Here is a 20,713-nt window from a genome sequence, read left to right on the forward strand (position 1 = left end):
CTCGTGAGATGAACATTTTCCTCTGACCTTCAAATTAGGATTCAATAAGGCTTCTAATTATGGAGACCGATGACATTTTACAGTGTGCAGCGTTGACCTGAACGCAGTTGTGGTTGTTTATGTGCTCCACTCTCATTTGCCCAGATGTTGACGAGTGCCAGGCCATCCCGGGACTCTGCCAGGGAGGAAATTGCATCAACACCGTGGGTTCGTACGAGTGCAAGTGTCCAGCTGGCCACAGGCAGAAAGAGGGCTCCCAGAAGTGCGAGGGTGAGTAACACAGGAAATGGTGGCGGACATTTGAGCTTATTAATTATACTTTTTTCTCTAATTTCCCTTTTTTTAATCTAATTTACCGTTAAACCGCTCAAGATACACAATAATGGATATTCAAGTAAGAGAATGTATAGTTGTATTATACAATATATTGTAATGAGTATTTCTTTAACATCAAGTCCACTACTTGAACCTTCAGAAATTATTCATACCCCTTGACTTTTTCCACATTTTGTTGTGGGATTAAAATGGATCGAATTGTCCTTTTTTTTGTCAACGATCTACACAAAATACTCTGTAGTGTCAAAGTGGAATATATGATAAATAAAACACTAATATGTCTTGGTTAGATAAGTATTCAACCCCCTGACTCAAACACATGTTAGAATCGCTTTTGGCAGTGATTACAGCTATGAATCTTTCTGGGTATGTCTCTCAGAGCTTTCCACACCTGGATTGTGCAACATTTGCCCATGTTCCAAATTCTTCAAGCTCGGTCAAATTGGTTGTTGATCATTGCTAGACAACCATTTTCTATTTCTTGCCATAGATTTTCGAGCAGATTTAAGTCAAAACTGTAACTCGGCCACTCAGGAACATTCACTGTCTTCATGGTAATCAACTCCAGTGTGGATTTGGCCTTGTTTTTTTAGGTTATTGTCCTGCTGAATTAATCTCCCAGTGTCTAGTGGAAAGCAGACTGAACCAGGTTTTCCTCTAGGATTTGTTCCTGTGCTTAGCTCCATTCCGTTTATTTTTTTATCCTAAAAAACGTCCTTAACGATTACGAGCATACCCATAACATGATAACACTATGCTTGAAAATATGGAGAGAGGTGCTCAATTATGTGTTGATTGGATTTGCCCCAAATATAACACTAAGTATTCAGTACAAAACCTTAATTGCTTTGCCAAATGTTTTGCTCTATTACTTTAGTGCCTTGTTGCAAACAGCTTAGTATTGTGGAGTAACTACAATGTTGTTGATCAATCCTACGTTTTCTCCTATCACAGCCATTAAACTTGACTGTTTTGAAGTCACTAATGGCCTTATGGTGAAATCCCTGAGTGGTTTCCTTGTTCTCCGGCAACTGAGTTAGGAAGGACGACTGTATCTTTGGGTGGATTGATCCATCCAAAGTGTAATGAATAACTTCACCATGTTCAAATGGATATTCAATGTCAGACTTTTTTACCCGTCTACCAATAGGTGCCCTTCTTTGAGGCATTGGAAAACCTCCCTGTTCTTTTGTGGTTAAATCTGTGTTTAAAATTCACTGCTCGACTGAGTGACCTTACAGATAATTGTTATGTAAAACTCTATTGCACACAGAGTGAGTCCATACAACCTATTAAGTGACTTGTTAAGCACAATTTTACTCCTGCCATAACAAAGGGGTTGAGTACTTATTGACTCAAGACATTTCAGCTTTTCATTTATAATATATATTTTTTTTAAACAACAAAAAAAACATAATTCTACTTTAACATTATGGGGTATTTTGTGTAGGGCAGTGAACAAAAATCTAAATGTAATCCATTTTAAATTCAGCCTGTAATACAACAAAATGTGGAAAAAGTCAAGGGGTGTGAAATCTTTGTGAACACACTGGGTACATGGAATGAAACAGTAAGATGATGTAGTGAGAAGTGGGTGAGAAGTGGGTGTTAGCAACATGATCTCATCAAATCTGGTCTATATGTAACGTTTGTCTAAACCGAAGCAAACGGCAGAACTGTGATTTATGGACATGCATCGTTACAATTCTTTCTTTAGCTCGTAAAGATTATGACTGTATAGACCTCAAGAACCTCTAGGGTTGAGAGTTTAAGGCAGGGTTCTCCAACCCTGTTCCTGCAGAACTGCCCTCTTGTAGGTTTTACCTCCAACCCCAGTTGTAACTAACCTGGTTCAGTTTATCAACCAGCTAATTATTAGAATCAGGTGTTCTAGATTAGGGTTGGAGTGAAAACCTACAGGACAGTCGCTCTCCAGGAACAGGGTTGGAGTTGACCTACAAGATGGTAGCTCTCCAGGAACAGGGTTGGAGTTGACCTACAGGACAGTAGCTCTCCAGAAACAGGGTTAAGGTTAACCTACAGGATGGTAGCTCTCCAGAAACAGGGTTAAGGTTAACCTACAGGACAGTAGCTCTCCAGGAACAGGGTTAAGGTTAACCTACAGGACAGTAGCTCTCCATGAACAGGGTTAAGGTTAACCTACAGGACAGTAGCTCTCTAGGAACAGGGTTGGAGTTGACCTACAAGATGGTAGCTCTCCAGGAACAGGGTTGGAGTTAACCTACAGGACAGTAGCTCTCTAGGAACAGGGTTGGAGTTGACCTACAAGATGGTAGCTCTCCAGGAACAGGGTTGGAGTTGACCTACAAGATGGTAGCTCTCCAGGAACAGGGTTGGAGTTGACCTACAGGACAGTAGCTCTCTAGGAACAGGGTTGGAGTTAACCTACAGGACAGTAGCTCTCCAGGAACAGGGTTGGAGTTGACCTACAAGATGGTAGCTCTCCAGGAACAGGGTTGGAGTTGACCTACAGGACAGTAGCTCTCTAGGAACAGGGTTGGAGTTAACCTACAGGACAGTAGCTCTCTAGGAACAGGGTTGGAGTTAACCTACAGGACAGTAGCTCTCTAGGAACAGGGTTGGAGTTGACCTACAAGATGGTAGCTCTCCAGGAACAGGGTTAAGGTTAACCTACAGGACAGTAGCTCTCCAGGAACAGGGTTGTCGGTAAGGATAAACGCCAGGTTTTAGGTTTAAAACTGAAATACCACACTTTCAACTTAAACACTCAAACTCCCAACGTTCCTCTATGCAAGCCGTATGTTAGGCCTTCTGCCTTTTGGCATTAGCCTAATGCCTACTCATGACAAGGCTTTTCAGAGTCCAAGACACTTATTAACAAGCTGTTTAGAACTTCGTAATTACAGTCTTGTAAATTCCTTGGGCTTTAGGCCTGGCTCGACGCTTGCTAATTCCCGTTGTTGTATTAGCCTCGTGGCTAATTGCTATCCTCCTACCGTCTCTTTAATCTTCTCAGTTCGTCTATCATTTACGTAAATATCTCAGTTAGTCTATAACATACGTCTGTTTCACCCTCTAGGTGCAAGGTACTTATTTACAAAACCGTTCATTCTAATTACATCCTCGTAAACAATGATCGTATTGTCTACGTGTTTATATTTCAAATAGCAACTTGTTGAGTCTAGCATTTCAAAAGTCAACACAGTTAGAATCAAAGAAGTATCCTTGAGGTCACTTTCTTTCAGTGTGGAGTTTACTCGGGTAGACTCTAGGGTAGCCTAGTGATTAGAGCGTTGGACTAGTAACCGAAAGGTTGCATGATCGATTCCCCCGAGCTAAGTAGGTAAATATATGTCCTTCTGTCCCTGAACAAGGCAGTTAACCCACTGTTCCTAGGTCGTGATTGAAAATAAGAATTTATTCTTAACTGACTTGCCTAGTTAATTAAATCAAATAAAATTTAAAAAAAACTTTGGTCAAATTCAGCTCTTTGTTTGCCTTTGGTGATAAAATACTTGTATATTGGGATTAGTACTGATCAAGTGACCCTAAATGGTTTAGAATGTCATAGATTGGTGCATGGTGGAACTGAGTGTTCTATTTTACTGTATGAGGTTCCTCAAGTAATGGTATTGATTACCTTTGAAATCAATTCTTGGGAAAAGACATACATTTTGAAACAGGACAAAAAAAAATACCTGAACATTGAGACATTCCTTCCCTTGAAGTCTCAAAATGGCGTCTTCCTCTCTCCAAGTCGTTTTTTTCTTTTTGAGACGTGGTCCAGTATGTTAGTGCTGCCGACTGTAGTTTACTGAGGTAACAGTCCCAACACTGAGCCCACTGTTTCAGTGACAAAGGTAAATACAAACCTCCTCTCATGCTTTTCCCTCTCTTTTTTTACTGCCTCTCCAACATGCTTTGGATTCTTCAAGTGCAAGTCACTCTTTGTAAAGATATACACTGGGATTTAACAGTGAGAGGCCATTCAGCACAGTGCTGGCTTAGGGTTGAGTCCCAAATGACAACCTAGTACGTACGTAGTGCACTATATAGGGAATAGGGTGCTATTTGGGGCGTAGCCTTACTGTAGCCCCTTACTGTAGGCAGACTGCAAAGTTTAATTCAATTTAAATTCAAAATACCTTATTTATCCCACAAGGGGCAATTGTGTAGGCAGCAGTATATACAGAACATTTAAATTTGTCCCTATTTGTGAATTAAATTTGTGAAAAATGTGGTCTTTAATTTTGTGTTGTTTTGTGTATTGTGGAGATTGGGAATTATAGCTTACAGTATTTTATTCACATAAACATTGAGAATGTAAAAAATACAAATTTCAACAAAAATTACATTTAGTCATAGGTGATAAATTAGTCAAAGATTGTCTTGCTGTCTGACACCAATGAGACACCGGGTTATAACATGTGTCTCTTTCCTGTCAGATGTGGATGAGTGTGTCACCATTTCCCGCATTTGTGACGGAGGACAGTGTTTCAACTCGGTGGGAAGTTACTCTTGTGTTTGTCCCTCTGGCTACATCCCATCTCCTGACAAAACTCGCTGCATTGGTAAGTAGATTCTAGTAGAAACCAGAAAGTTTAGTGGATCTACGTGTATCTTTTCTCTAATAGTGGTTTTAACACTCATCCAATGTAAATCTGGTAGTCCTGCTAGCATCTGGTAGTCCTGCTAGCATCTGGTAGTCCTGCTAGCATCTGGTAGTCCTGCTAGCATCTGGTAGTCCTGCCAGCATCTGGTAGTCCTGCTAGCATCTGGTAGTCCTGCTAGCATCTGGTAGTCCTGCCAGCATCTGGTAGTCCTGCTAGCATCTGGGTGATGTATTGTTTGGGTATTAGTCCACATTACCAGAAACTGGATTTATTTTCATTTACCCATAGCCTTAGGCTTAAGCTTGACTTTCACGTTACCCACTGTGTATGTGTGTGTGTGTGTGTGTGTGCGCAACTGGGCATGTGTGTGTTTCTGTGTGGGCATGTGTGTTTTTTTCCCATCTGTGTGTGTGTGCGTGCGTGCGAGTGCATGTGTGTGTGTTGTTTCAGGTGCAGTATTATCCCTGTGTAATCTGCACGATGCTGAGACTGCTGACCACCAGTTCCTCTCAGATTCATTTACTCAGTGTGTAACTACAGGCAGTTTCTCTCGATCTCTCTCTTTCTCTGTACGCTGTGTTCTGTCTCTCTCTAACTCTCTCTCTCTCTCTCTCTCTCTCTCTCTCTCTCTCTCTCTCTCTGTCTCTCTGTCTCTCTCTCTGTCTCTCTCTGTGTTCTGTCTCTCTCTAACTCTTTCTAACTCTTTCCCTCTCTCTCTCTCTCTCTCTTCACTATGTCTCTCTGTCTCTCTGTACGCTGTGTTCTGTCTCTCTCTAACTCTCTCTAACTCTCTCTAACTCTCTAACTCTCTCTCTCTAACTCTCTCTCTCTCTCTTAACTCTCTCTAACTCTCTCTCTCTCTCTGTCTCTCTCTCTGTCTCTCTCTGTCTCTCTCTCTGTCTCTCTCTCTGTCTCTCTCTGTACTCTGTGTTCTGTCTCTCTCTAACTCTTTCTAACTCTTTCCCTCTCTCTCTCTCTCTTCACTATGTCTCTCTGTCTCTCTGTACTCTGTGTTCTGTCTCTAACTCTTTCTCTCTCGCTCTCACTCTCTCTCTCTCCGCTCTGTCTCTTTCTTCACTCTGTCTCTGTCTCTCTGTTTCTCTCTGTCTCTGTCTCTGTCTCTCTGTTTCTCTCTGCCTCTCTCTCTTCACTCTGTCTCTCTGTCTCAATTCAATTCAATTCAATTCAAGGGCTTTATTGGCATGGGAAACGTGTTAACATTGCCAAAGCAAGTGAGGTTAGATAATATATAAAGTGAATATATAAAGTGAAAAACAATAAAAATTAACAGTAAACATTACACATACAGACGTTTCAAAACAATAAAGACATTACAAATGTCATATTATATATATATACAGTGTTTTAACAATGCACAAATGGTTAAAGGACACAAGATAAAATAAATAAGCATAAATATGGGTTGTATTTACAATGGTGTTTGTTCTTCACTGGTTGCCCTTTTCTCGTGGCAACAGGTCACAAATCTTGCTGATGTGATGGCACACTGTGGTATTTCACCCAGTAGATATGGGAGTTTATAAAATTGGATTTGTTTTCGAATTCTTTGTGGATCTGTGTAATCTGAGGGAAATATGTCTCTAATATGGTCATACATTGGGCAGGAGGTTAGGAAGTGCAGCTCAGTTTCCACCTCATTTTGTGGGCAGTGAGCACATAGCCTGTCTTCTCTTGAGAGCCATGTCTGCCTACGGCGGCCTTTCTCAATAGCAAGGCTATGCTCACTGAGTCTGTACATAGTCAAAGCTTTCCTTAAGTTTGGTCAGTCACAGTGGTCAGGTATTCCGCCGCTGTGTCTCTCTCTGTCTCTCTCTGCCTCTCCCTGTCTCTCTCTCTCTTTGCTCTGTCTCTGTCTCTTTCTTCACTCTGTTTCTCTCTTCGCTCTAACTCTTTCTCTCTGTCTCTCTGCCTCTCTAACTCTTTCTCTCTCTCTCGGTCTCTCTCTAACTCTTTCTCTCTCTATCTTCGTCACTCTCGCACTTTGCTCTGTCTCTCTGTCTCTTTCTTCGCTCTGTCTCTCTGTTTCTCTCTCTGTCCACTCTTCCTGTTTGCGGATATTGGATTTGGTGTTCCCCTTGTGTTAAAGCCCATTCATCCAGAAAGCTCTATTGTGACTTAGCCCCAGTCATTCCATCATAATGGCCTACCACATAGCTAGTCATCTTATTTACTCATGGTTGGTGGTTTAGATGGTAACTCTGGTAAATTGTATATAGTTGTTTTTTAGAAATGGAACTTGTGCACGATAACCTATGTTATAAAGACCAGATTATTTTGAAAAAGGGATTTTATTTTTAGTACATTTACCTGGATAAGTAAAGGTAGACTTAAAAAAAAAAATCAAAAGCACTTAATCATTGGTATTCGTCCACCCATCATGAGGTTTGAAGCTATTCCATATTTACTGTACATGAAAACTTTGGCCTTGTAGTATAGGACTATACCAAATCAGAGTTTGGGGCTATCACCACCTATTTTATGACTGAAAGTTCCCCACTAACCCCAGTCCTCACCAGAGATACTTGGAGTCTGGATGTTGAGATGGGGAGGCTAAACGGCAGTGTCTCTCCGCTGCTGGCTTGGAAAGAAAGGTGCAAGTCATTGTCAGGTTTCTTGTTAACAACCCATGTCATCGAACCCGAAGCCCGAGACCCTGCTCTCTCTTACTCCATCAGCAGCTCTGGGCTTTCATGAATTAGAAAGGCCCATCAGGAGCCTTGTGTGTCTCTCTCACACTCGGTGTCACTCTCTGTGTCTCTCTCTCACTCTCTCTGTGTCTCTCTCACTCTGTGTCTCTCTCACTCTCTCTGTGTGTCTCTCTCTCTCTCTCTGTGTCACTCTCTATGTCACTCTCACTCTCGGGTGTCACTCTCTCTCGCTCTCTCGTCACTCTCTATGTCACTCTCACTCTCTCTCACACTCTCTGTGTCTCTCTCTCACTCTCTCTCTCTGTGTCTCTCTCTCTGCGTCACTCTCACTCTCTCTATGTCACTCTCTCTGTCTCTCAACTCAATTCAATTTAAGGGGGTTTTATTGGCATGGGAAACATATGTTTTGCCAAAGCAAGTGAAATAAACAATAAACTCTCTTCTTAGTTTTTCTCTTCTGTACTGTTGTGTGTCTGGGCCAATTACAAACTACAGAGCAGGGTTACCACTGGCCTATGGCCTTGTAGTATAGGACTATACCAAATCAAAGTTTGGGGCTATCACCACCTACCAGGGTTATGGTTAGGCTTACCAGTGTTATTTACCCTTATTTAACTAGGCATGTCAGTTAAGAACAAAATTTTATTTTCAATTAACTGCCTGTTCAGGGGCAGAACGACAGATTTGTACCTTGTCAGCTCGGGGGTTTGAACTTGCAACCTTCCGGTCACTAGTCCAACGCTCTAACCACTAGGCTACCTGCGCCCCATATTTTATTGTTATGGTTACCAGGGTTATGGTTAGGATTACCAGGATGATCCAGGGGAGAAAACCAGACCAGGCCAGGCTGCCCCTCCACCTGAAGCATGCTCTGACAAGTGGAGAATGGGGGGGGAGGACTTGTGTGTGTCTGTGTGTGTGTGTGTGTGTGTGTGTGTGTGTGTGTGTGTGTGTGTGTGTGTGTGTTGGGTTGGGTAGAGATCAAACAGTGTCAGCAGCTGGACCTTAACCCACAATTACCCATCACACATCTCACATTCCCCTAGTTGAGACAGGGGGATGAGGAGAGAGTGGTGGGAGGAAGAGAAAAGGGAGGAAGAGAAAAGGGATGAAGAGAAAAGGGGAAAGAGAAAAGGGAGGAAGAGAAAAGGGAGGAAGAGAAAAGGGAGGAAGAGAAAAGGGAGGAAGAGAAAGGGAGGAAGAGAAAAGGAGGAAGAGAAAAGGGAGGAAGAGAAAAGGGAGAAAGAAAAAAGGAGGAAGAGAAAAGGGAGGAAGAGAAAAGGGAGGAAGAGAGAAGGGAGGGAGAGAAAAGGGATGAAGAGAAAAGGGAGGAAGAGAAAAGGGAGGAAGAGAAAGGGAGGAAGAGAAAAGAGAGGAAGAGAAAAGAGGGAAGAGAAAAGGGAGAAAGAGAAAAGGGAGGAAGAGAAAAGGGAGGAAGAGAAAGGGAGGAAGAGAAAAGGGAGGAAGAGAAAGGGAGAAAGAGAAAAGGAGGAAGAGAAAAGGGAGGAAGAGAAAAGGGAGGAAGAGAAAAGGGAGAAAGAGAAAAGGGAGGAAGAGAGAAAAAGGGAGGAAGAGAAAGGGAGGAAGAGAAAAGGGAGGAAGAGAAAAGGGAGGAATAGAAAAGGGAGGAAGAGAAAAGGGAGGAAGAGAAAAGGGAGGAAGAGAAAGGAGGAAGAGAAAAGGGAGGAAGAGAAAAGGGAGAAAGAGAAAAGGGAGAAAGAGGTCAAGGATGACATGTCAAGTGGGTTTCATGGTTTCAAAATGACATTCAACTTTGACGTCTGTATGTAGAGATGATTCTAGATAATAGGTATTTTATCAAGGTCAACATTTTTGTACAGAAAGAAAGACCGTCCAAAGAGTAAGAGATGGAAATGTGGTTTAACAGCTGGAAGCCCCTCGTTTGTGTCCCAAATGAGGCCCTATTCCCTAGGTAGTGCACTACTTTTGACCAAAGCCCATTGGCAATTTGGGACGTAGCCCTCGTCTCCAGAGCTTAAGGCATTTGCCGGTCTGGCCTGCTGCCTTGTCTCTGGCTCCTCTGTCTCTCCAGGACAGCCATTAGCAGATAACCAGCTCCAGAGATAAAGTACATTGCACTGGTCCCACTCTTCCTCCTCAAGCCCTAGCTCTTTCCCTCAGCCCTGAGAAAGACCAACAAAGAACACTGAACAGACTCTATTAGATTAGATCAGACTTAGCAAGCTCCTGGGTTTGGTTAGTCTTTTCATTAGTGTTGGATGTAGATCTATAGCACACAAGGTTTGTGGACTACTTTGTCAATTAGTGAATCGACAGGAATGCAGGTTTGATACAGCTAATCAAGGTCCTGATCAGCAGCTGATTAGTAGAACCAGGGCAGTATTCATTAGAGTGTAACTGATGTGAAATGGCTAGCTAGTTAGCGGTGGTTTGCGCTAATAGCGTTTCAATTCGTCACTCGCTCTGAGACCGTGAAGTAGTGGTTCCCCTTGCTCTGCAAGGGCCATGGCTTTGTGAAGTGATGGGTAACGATGCCTTGTGGGTGTCAGTTGTCGATGTGTGCAGAGGGTTCCTGGTTCGAGCCCAGGTAGGTGCGAGGAGAGGGACGGAAGCTATACGGTTACAAGAGCACAACGTGGCAAAATGTTTGTAGCAAAACAAGTGTTCCTCATTGGACAAGTTCAGGAGTCCCTCTCTGTTTCCGTCCGTTTTGATTCCTAATTAATACGGCCCAGCCAGGTGTGTTGGGTTGGAACAAAATTTGCTCTCCAAGAGGGTTGGCAAAGGTTATGGTGGTGTAGGGGTTAGTTAACACAAGCAGTTAGGAAAGCAAAGGCTAGCTTTTTCAAACAGAAATTTGCCACCTGTAGCACAAACTCCAACAAGTTCTGGGACACTGTTAAGTCCATGGAGAATAAGAGCACCTCCTCCCAGCTGCCCACTGCACTGAGGCTAGGAAACACTGTCACCACTGATAAATCCACTATAATTGAGATTTTCAATAAGCATTTCTCTACGGCTGGCCATGCTTTCCACCTCTACCCCGGTCAACAGCCCTGCACCCCCCACAGCAACTTGCCCAAGCCTCCCCCATTTCTCCTTCACCCAAATCTAGATAGCTGATGTTCTGAAAGAGCTGCAAAGTCTGGACCCCTACAAATCAGCCGGGATAGACAGTCTGGACCCTCTCTTTCTAAAATTATCCGCAGAAATTGTTGCAATCCCTTTTACTCACCTGTTTAAACTTTCTTTCATATCGTCTGAGATCCCCAAAGATTGGAAATCTGCCTCGGTCATCCCCCTCCTCAAATAGGGACACACTCTATATCCAAACTGCTACAGACCTATATCTATCCTACCCTGATTCTCTAAGGTCTTCGAAAGCCAAGTTGACAAACAGATCACCAACCATTTCGAATCACACCGTACCTTCTATGCTATGCAATCTGGTTTCAGAGCTGGTTATGGGTGCACCTCAGCCATGCTCAAGGTCCTATACAATATCATAACTGCCATCGATAAGAGACAATACTGTGGATCGACCTGGCCAAGGCTTTCGACTCTGTCAATCACCACATTCTTATCGGCAGACTCAACAGTCTTGGTTTCTCAAATGACTGCCTCGCCTGGTTCACCAACTACTTCTCAGACAGAGTTCTGTGTGTCAAATCGGAGGGCCTGTTGTCCGGAACTCTGGCAGTCTCTATGGGGATGCCACAGGGTTCAATTCTTTTCTATGTATACATCAATGATGTCGCTCTTGCTGCCTGTGATTCTCTGATCCACCTCTACGCAAACAACACCATTCTGTATACTTCTGGCCATTCTTTGGACACTGTGTTAACTAACCTCCAGACGAGCTTCAATATCATACCACACTCCTTCCGTGGCCTCCAACTGCTCTTAAATGCAAGTAAAACTAAATGCATGATCTTCAACCGATCGCTGCCCACAGCTGCCCGCTCATCCAGCTTCACTACTCTGGACAGTTCTGACTTATGTGGACAACTACAAATACCTCAGTGTCTGGTTAGACTGTAAACTCTCCTTCCAAACTCACATTAAGCATCTCCAATCCAAAATTAAATCTAGAATCGGCTTCCTATTTCGCAACAAAGCCTCCTTCACGAATGCTGCCAAACATACCCTCGTAAAACTGACTATCCTGCCGATCCTGGACTTCGGCGATGTCGTTTATAAAATAGCCTCCAACACTCTACTCAGCAAATTGGATCCAGTCTATCCCCACAGTGCCATCCGTTTTGTCACCAAAGCCCCATATACTACCCACCACTGCAACCTGTACGCTCTCGTTGTCTGGCCCTCACTTCATATTGGTTCGCCAAACCCACTGGTTCCAGGTCATCTATAAGTCTTTGCTAGGTAAAGCCCCACCTTATCTCAGCTCCATGGTCACTATAGCAACACCCACCCATAGCACTCGGTCCAGCAGGTATATTTCACTGGTCACCCCCGAAGCCATTTCCTCCTTTGGCCGTCTTTCCTTCCAGTTCTCTGCTGCCAATGACTGGAATGAACTGCAATAATCACTGAAGCTGGAGACTCATATCTCCCTCACTAACTTTAAGCACCAGCTGTCAGAGCAGCTCACAGATCACTGCACCTGTACATATCCCATCTGTAAATAGTCCATCCAACTACCTCATCCCCATACTGTTATTCATTTTAAGCCTTTGCACCCCAGTATCTCCACTTGCACATTCATCTTCTGCACATCTATCACTCCAGGTTTTAATGTCTATATTGTAATTGTTTCGCCACTATGGCCTATTTATTGCCATACCTCCCTTATCTCACCTCATTTACACACACTGTAAATATAGACCTTATCTATTGTATTATTGACTGTATGTTTGTTTTCTTCCATGTGTAACTCTGTGTTGTTGTATGTGTCAAACTGCTTTGCTTTATCCTGGCCAGGACGCAGTTGTAAATTAGAACTTGTTCTCAACTAGCCTACCTGGTTAAATAAAGGTGTTCTCAACTAGCCTACCTGGTTAAATAAAGGTGTTCTCAACTAGCCTACCTGGTTAAATAAAGGTGTAATAAATAAAATAGGGGCAAGTTGCCCCTAGATGCTGATCTTGGGTCAGTTTTGCATTTCCCCTATTAATGCTTAAGGTTAGGATTGGGGGAGGGGAAGCTAATGCTAGACCTGTACATAGGGGACGGGTGGGGCTCCTTAGAGAGTGTTCTTAAGCGTAATTCAGAGTGCAAAGACGCAGAGACGTGACAGTCTGCATCCCTTTGTGACATCTACGCGTCTGAAACCAACGTACAGCCCGAACACACACTTTCCCACAATTCCCAACCAATGCGGCTCCATGTATACCTCCTCTATTCATCTGAATGTGTTGACAGTTGGAGAAATTGCTTGAGCTGCGCTAATTAATTGGGGAATATATGAAAGCCAACGGTCCAATATTCTAGAACACTGCTGTGCGTGTGAGTACAGGTTTATGGTCTCCGATAGAATCCATCCTTATGACCACTAGAACAATGAAAGGAGCCAATTGGCATTCTGTATTTATTTGCAAATTAGAATAAAATAACATAAACGTTTAGCTGTGCAAGTCAAGTGATGGTAACATCTGGGTTTTGGTTTGCGATTGGCTGATGTGATGTAGATCCCCCATGATTTTCCCCAAAGGGTGTATATTTATTTTGGAGATCATTTCTAAGGTCAGAGTTATGTTTTTGTTGGAGCATTGTGAAATACATTAGTAATCAATAACAACCCCCCACCCCTGTGACTGACATGTTGTGGATGCAGATATAATTACAACATATGTGCATTTCAGCATTTCAATTGTGGTGATACAATGTAACTCTGCGTGTTACATTCCTGAATGTGTACTTTAATCACAGGGTCTCTAATGTATCTAGAACAACAAAAACATGCTCTTTATTGAGGCCCACATGTGCATACAGGCCTTCGAGCCACGGATGTCAGACAAGACTAGGGCTGCACCGTATGGCCTTTGGTCAAAAGTAGTGCACTATATAATAGGGAATAGGTGACATTTGGGACTCACACTCTCGTTCTTCAGAAGTTCCCTGCTGACCTATATACAGTAGAGCCAGCCAGGCTACCGTAGGATGCTCAGACATCTCTCACGCCACACTGTCGAAATATGCAGCCATAAATGTTTTGTGTTTAAAAAGGGGATTTCTGGCGACACCAAGCTGAAGTACTGTGTGTGTGTGTCCACAGTACCTCGTGTGTGTGTGTGTGTGTGTGTGTGTGTGGGGGGGGGGGGGGGGGGTGTTTGTATGTACAGTTCTTCACAAAAAAAGACAGTTTTATATCTTTATGTTTGAAGCCTGCAATGTGGCAAAAGGTTGCCAAGTTCAAGGGGCGAATACTTTCGCAAGGCACTGTATGTGTGTTTTGTGTGTTAACTGACTATAAGATCAATGTGTGTGTGTGTGTGTGAATTCCACTGTAGTGTTGTAGTACTCAAGTCCAATCTCGAGACCACATATTGAGTGTCTCGGTCTTGTCTCAGTGTCGAATACATTCATGCTCGGTCTTGTCTCAGTGTCGGATACATTCGTACTCGGTCTTGTCTCAGTGTCGGATACATTCGTACACGGTCTTGTCTCAGTGTCGGATACATTCGTACTCGGTCTTGTCTCAGTGTCGGATACATTCGTACTCGGTCTTGTCTCAGTGTCGGATACATTCGTACTCGGTCTTGTCTCAGTGTCGGATACATTCATACTCGGTCTTGTCTCAGTGTCGGATACATTCGTACTCGGTCTTGTCTCAGTGTCGGATACATTCGTACTGGTCTTGTCTCAGTGTCGGATACATTCGTACTCGGTCTTGTCTCAGTGTCGGATACATTCGTACACGGTCTTGTCTCAGTGTCGGATACATTCGTACTCGGTCTTGTCTCAGTGTCGGATACATTCGTACACGGTCTTGTCTCAGTGTCGGATACATTCATACTCGGTCTTGTCTCAAGTGTCGGATACATTCGTACTCGGTCTTGTCTCAGTGTCGGATACATTCGTACTCTGTCTTGTCTCAGTGTCGGATACATTCGTACTCGGTCTTGTCTCAAGTGTCGGATACATTCGTACTCGGTCTTGTCTCAGTGTCGGATACCTGATGCAGCCACTGGAAACTAGCACAAAACAAAAGCTTGCTAGGTATACCGTGTGAAAACTACTGCTTGCTATTGCATAGTGACATGTTGGCCTTCAAGAAGACAGAAGTTTCCATACGTTTTTGTAAAACTGTCCCGCCCATTAATTCAAAATGTGATTGGCTGATTCCACTGTCACTCCAAAATTTTGCCCTAATACAGTTGAATGGCAGTTGCCTTTATCTAGCTTCAGATGGCCTAGCCAATGTCTGACTTACAGTGCCTTGCGAAAGTATTCGGCCCCTTTCAACTTTGCGACCTTTGCCACATTTCAGGCTTCAAACATAAAGATATAAAACTGTATTTTTTTGTGAAGAATCAACAACAAGTGGGACACAATCATGAAGTGGAACGACATTTATTGGATATTTCAAACTTTTTTAACAAATCAAAAACTGAAAAATTGGGCGTGCAAAATTATTCAGCCCTTTACTTTCAGTGCAGCAAACTCTCTCCAGAAGTTCAGTGAGGATCTCTGAATGATCCAATGTTGACCTAAATGACTAATGATGATAAATACAATCCACCTGTGTGTAATCAAGTCTCCGTATAAATGCACCTGCACTGTGATAGTCTCAGAGGTCCGCAAAAGCGCAGAGAGCATCATGAAGAACAAGGAACACACCAGGCAGGTCCGAGATACTGTTGTGAAGAAGTTTAAAGCCGGATTTGGATACAAAAACATTTCCCAAGCTTTAAACATCCCAAGGAGCACTGTGCAAGCGATAATATTGAAATGGAAGGAGTATCAGACCACTGCAAATCTACCAAGACCTGGCCGTCCCTCTAAACTTTCAGCTCATACAAGGAGAAGACTGATCAGAGATGCAGCCAAGAGGCCCATGATCACTCTGGATGAACTGCAGAGATCTACAGCTGAGGTGGGAGACTCTGTCCATAGGACAACAATCAGTCGTATATTGCACAAATCTGGCCTTTATGGAAGAGTGGCAAGAAGAAAGCCATTTCTTAAAGATATCCATAAATAGTGACGTTTAAAGTTTGCCACAAGCCACCTGGGAGACACACCAAACATGTGGAAGAAGGTGCTCTGGTCAGATGAAACCAAAATTGAACTTCTTGGTAACAAATGCAAAACGTTATGTTTGGCGTAAAAAGCAACACAGCTCATCACCCTGAACACACCATACCCACTGTCAAACATGGTGGTGGCAGCAACATGGTTTGGGCCTGCTTTTCGTCAGCAGGGACAGGGAAGATGGTTAAAATTGATGGGAAGATGGATGGAGCCAAATACAGGACCATTCTGGAAGAAAACCTGATGGAGTCTGCAAAAGACCTGAGACTGGGACGGAGATTTGTCTTCCTACAAGACAATGATCCAAAACATAAAGCAAAATCTACAATGGAATGGTTCAAAAATAAACATATCCAGGTGTTAGAACGGCCAAGTCAAAGTCCAGACCTGAATCAATCGAGAATCTGTGGAAAGAACTGAAAACTGCTGTTCACAAATGCTCTCCATCCAACCTCACTGAGCTCGAGCTGTTTTGCAAGGAGGAATGGAAAAAAAAAATTCAGTCTCTCGATGTACAGTTTTATATCTTTATGTTTGAAGCCTGAAATGTGGCAAAAGTTTGCAAAGTTCAAGGGGGTTTTATATCGAATACTTTGCGCAAGGCACTGTAGCTAGCTAGATGTATCTCCCCAGTGACCAGCAGTGTTAACCCTTTACTTGCCAACAAAAACTGAAAAGATTAAAATCAGAACATCATTGAAAATAATATTATAATTATATCATGACTATTATATTATTATAATTATTATTTTATAAATCCTTAGCCCTTCTTTGAAGGCGTGGAAGGCCCATTGTTCCCCACTGTGTTTGGGTTAGTAATAATTTGTGGTGGCGCTATTTTCCCCAGAATGCATTTTTTCCACTGAATGTCTAAAGAATCCGTATGTTGTTCTGAGATATGAACACAGAAATACTGGACATTTTGAACTCTTATTAGGAGTCCGGTCTTGACTCGGACTCGATTTGCTCCAGTCTTGGTCTTCAGTCTGTCTCGCTTTAGATGGTTAGTTAACCCGCTGTTCGTAGACCAGTTAACCCACTGTTCGTAGACCAGTTAACCCACTGTTCGTAGACCAGTTAACCCACTGTTCCTAGACCAGTTAACCCACTGTTCCTAGACCAGTTAACCCACTGTTCTAGACCAGTTAACCCACTGTTCCTAGACCAGTTAACCCACTGTTCCTAGACCAGTTAACCCACTGTTCCTAGACCAGTTAACCCACTGTTCCTAGACCAGTTAACCCGCTGTTCGTAGACCAGTTAACCCGCTGTTCGTAGACCAGTTAACCCGCTGTTCGTAGACCAGTTAACCCACTGTTCGTAGACCAGTTAACCCACTGTTCCTAGACCAGTTAACCCGCTGTTCGTAGACCAGTTAACCCACTGTTCGTAGACCAGTTAACCCACTGTTCCTAGACCAGTTAACCCACTGTTCCTAGACCAGTTAACCCACTGTTCCTAGACCAGTTAACCCACAGTTCGTAGGCCTTCATTATAAATAAGAATTTGTTCTTAACTGACTTGCCTAGTTAACGGTTAAACCCCCCAAAAAAAACCCACAACACTGTTCCACTGTATTCCGCTTGTGCAATAACAAAAACACAACACTGTTCCACTGTATTCCGCTTGTGCAATAACAAAAACACAACACTGTTCCACTGTATTCCGCTTGTGCAATAACAAAATATCAACATCTGTTCCACTGCATTTCTATGTCATTACAAAGTATTTAGTAACTATGTACCAACAGTGTTGTTATTGCCTTAATTACAGCAGTACAACACACATACCAGTGTTTGTCATGGGCTGGCTGCTTAGGAGAAAGGACACTGTGTATCCAGGAACCGAAGTAGCAAAAAAACACCAAACGCTTCATTTTCAGGGATGACAGTGTGTTTTGACTTCATCTAAAATGCCCCTGATAGATGTCTGTAATATTTCACATGTCGTCCACATGAAGGAGTCATGTGAAAACGATGTCAAAGTGCTTCCCCGTATTTACGACAAAAAAGGTGGCCGTAGGTCGCAGGGTGAAATGAAGCAGCTATTAGCTGAGTGAAATTAGCAACAGTGTTGCGGAATTCAAGTGGTAAAGGTATGAGAAGGATGAATTAGCACATTTCGAAACATTGGGTGAATTATTAGGCTTGTACCCATACACAACACGATGGCCTTGTGGATGTGCCTGTCTGTCTGCCTGCCTCGCTGTCTGCCTGGCTCGCTGCCTGCCTGTCTCTCTGGCTGTCGCCCTGTCGTTCTGCCTGTCTAGCTGTCTCGCTGTCTGCCTGTCTGTCTGCCTGTCTGGCTGTCGTTCTGCCTGTTCGTCTGCCTCTCTCCCTGGGACAATGTGTGTCTGTGACAGCATCCTAGTCACGTATGACAAGGTGTACAGTATGTGTTAACTGTGTGATACCATGTCTTGTTCCCTCTCTCTCAGACCAGCAGGCAGGCTCGTGTTTCGGGGGTCTGCTGAACGGCCGCTGTGCCCAGGAGCTGCCCGGCCTCTTCAGTAAGGCCACATGCTGCTGTGACAGTGGACGCTGCTGGGCACGAGGGACCCTGCCTGAAATATGCCCCGCCCGACGATCAGGTGAGTCACCGATCTATAATATTCCCCCTATGCCAATGTTTGGTTGGCAAGCCTGGTTCTTAGTTAGTGTGATGAAACATTTACAATGAAGAGATTTAATTTATTAGTAGTGATAATCTCCTATTCTACTCAATAGACTATCATATCTTGAGGTTACATGCTTTGGTTCCAAAACACTTGAGTCAATCAATTATGGCCTTGACTTAGCTAATTGATTAAATTAAGACCCTGCTTGATGCTAATATGTGTCTTCGTGCTGGGCTCAGTCTAACACCTGAGATCATTTGGCTCTCTAGGACCAGGACCTATCTCCATGCACTATGCAGTGTCATGTGTGAATGACTATCATTATTAGCTACTTCAACGTCAAAACCTTTAGACATTTCAGTCAATCAATCAAATGTATTCATAAAGCCCTTCTTACATCAGCTGATGTCACAAAGTGACACATATACACTTACAGTGGTAAGAAAAAGTATGTGAACCCTTTGGAATTATCTGTATTTCTGCATAAATTGGTCATTAAATTAGATCTGATCTTCATCTTAGTCACAACAACAGACAAACACAGTCTGCTTAAACTAATAACACACAAATTATTGTATTTTTCAGGTCTATATTGAATACATCATTTAAACATTCTGTTATGTACTTGAGTGAAGACCCAAAAGCGGTTTTAACAGAAAACAGAGTTCTTTAATGAAAAACAGGAATGGCATAAATCCTCTTCAAACGTTGACAATGGAACAAAAAGAACGTAGTATAGTGCAGGATGCACCTGCCAGGCAGACTCCGACAGGATAGGACAAGGTGGAAGCAAACGAGACGACAGCTTGCTTCTGGCATCAAAAACACAAACAAGAATCAGACACAGAAAGTAGCAGGAACAGAGAGAGAAATAGAGACCTAATCAGAGGGAAGAGAGAACAGGTGTGAAAGAGTGAATGAGCTAGTTAGGGGAGATGTAGAACAGCTGAAGAATGAGAGACAGAGAAGGTAACCTAAAAAAGACCAGCAGAGAGAGACAGAGTGAAGAGAAAGGACAGGAACAGACATAACAAGACATGACAGTACCCCCACTCACCGAGCGCCTCCTGGCGCACTCGAGGAGGAAACCTGGCGGCAACGGAGGAAATCATCGATCAGCGAACGGTCCAGCACGTCCCGAGAGGGAACCCAACTCCTCTCCTCAGGACCGTACCCCTCCCAATCCACTAGGTACTGATGACCACGGCCCCGAGGGCGCATGTCCAAAATCTTACGAACCCTGTAGATGGGTGCGCCCTCGACAAGGATGGGGAGGGACGACGGGGCGCGAAGAACGGGCTTAACACAGGAGACATGGAAGACCGGGTGAACGCGACGAAGATAGCGGGGAGAAGAAGTCGCACTGCGACAGGATTAATGACCTGGGAAATACGGAACGGACCAATGAACCGCGGGCCAACTTGCGAGAAGCTGTCTTAAGGGGAAGGTTCTGAGTGGAGAGCCATACTCTCTGACCGCAACAATATCTAGGACTCTTGGTCCTACGCTTATTAGCGGCCCTCACAGTCTGCGCCCCATTACGGCAAAGTGCCGACCTGACCCCTTCCAGGTGCGCTCGCAACGCTGGACAAAAGCCTGAGCGGAGGGGGCCGCAGGACTCGGCGTGAGCTGAGATGAGAACAGCGGAGGCTGGTACCCGAGGCTACTCTGAAAAGGAGATAGACCGGTAGCAGACGAGGGAAGCGAGTTGTGGGCGTACTCTGCCCAGGGGAGCTGTTCTGACCAAGACGCAGGGTTACGAAAAGAAAGACTGCGTAAAATGCGACCAACAGTCTGATTGGCCCGTTCGGGCTTGACCGTTAGACTGGGGATGAAAGCGGGACGAGAGACTGACGGAAGCCCCAATCAAACGGCAAAACTCCCTCCAAAATTGAGACGTGAACTGCGGGCCTCTGTCGGAAACGACGTCAGGCGGAAGGCCATGAATTCGGAAAACATTCTCGATAATGATCTGAGCCGTCTCCTTAGCAGAAGGGAGCTTAGCGAGAGGAATGAAATGAGCCGCCTTAGAGAATCTATCGACAACCGTAAGAATAACTGTCTTCCCCGCTGATGAAGGCAGTCCGGTGATGAAATCTAAAGCGATGTGAGACCACGGTCGAGAGGGAATGGGAAGCGGTCTGAGACGGCCGGCAGGAGGAGAGTTCCCAGATTTAGTCTGCGCGCAGACCGAACAAGCGGCGACAAATCGACGCGTCACGTTTCGAGTGGGCCACCAGAAACGCTGGCGAATGGAAGCGAGCGTACCCCGAACGCCGGGGTGGCCGGCTAACTTGGCA

At 44.0% G+C, this 20,713-nt stretch overlaps 1 protein-coding gene across 1 annotated transcript in view; it reads left to right on the forward strand.

The window, feature by feature from the left end:
- Positions 1 to 20,051, forward strand: part of LOC135517074 (fibrillin-2-like) — a 42,842-nt gene extending 22,791 nt beyond the window's left edge. The window contains exons 2-5 of the mRNA XM_064941096.1: positions 145 to 270; positions 4,764 to 4,889; positions 18,234 to 18,386; positions 19,984 to 20,051. Of these exons, the coding sequence (XP_064797168.1) occupies positions 145 to 270; positions 4,764 to 4,889; positions 18,234 to 18,386; positions 19,984 to 20,051 (473 nt within the window). The remainder of the gene's footprint in view (positions 1 to 144; positions 271 to 4,763; positions 4,890 to 18,233; positions 18,387 to 19,983) is intronic.
- The last annotated feature ends 662 nt before the right edge of the window (positions 20,052 to 20,713 follow it).

This window comes from Oncorhynchus masou, chromosome 28, assembly GCF_036934945.1.
Source record: "Oncorhynchus masou masou isolate Uvic2021 chromosome 28, UVic_Omas_1.1, whole genome shotgun sequence".
Classification (NCBI taxonomy): domain Eukaryota; kingdom Metazoa; phylum Chordata; class Actinopteri; order Salmoniformes; family Salmonidae; genus Oncorhynchus; species Oncorhynchus masou.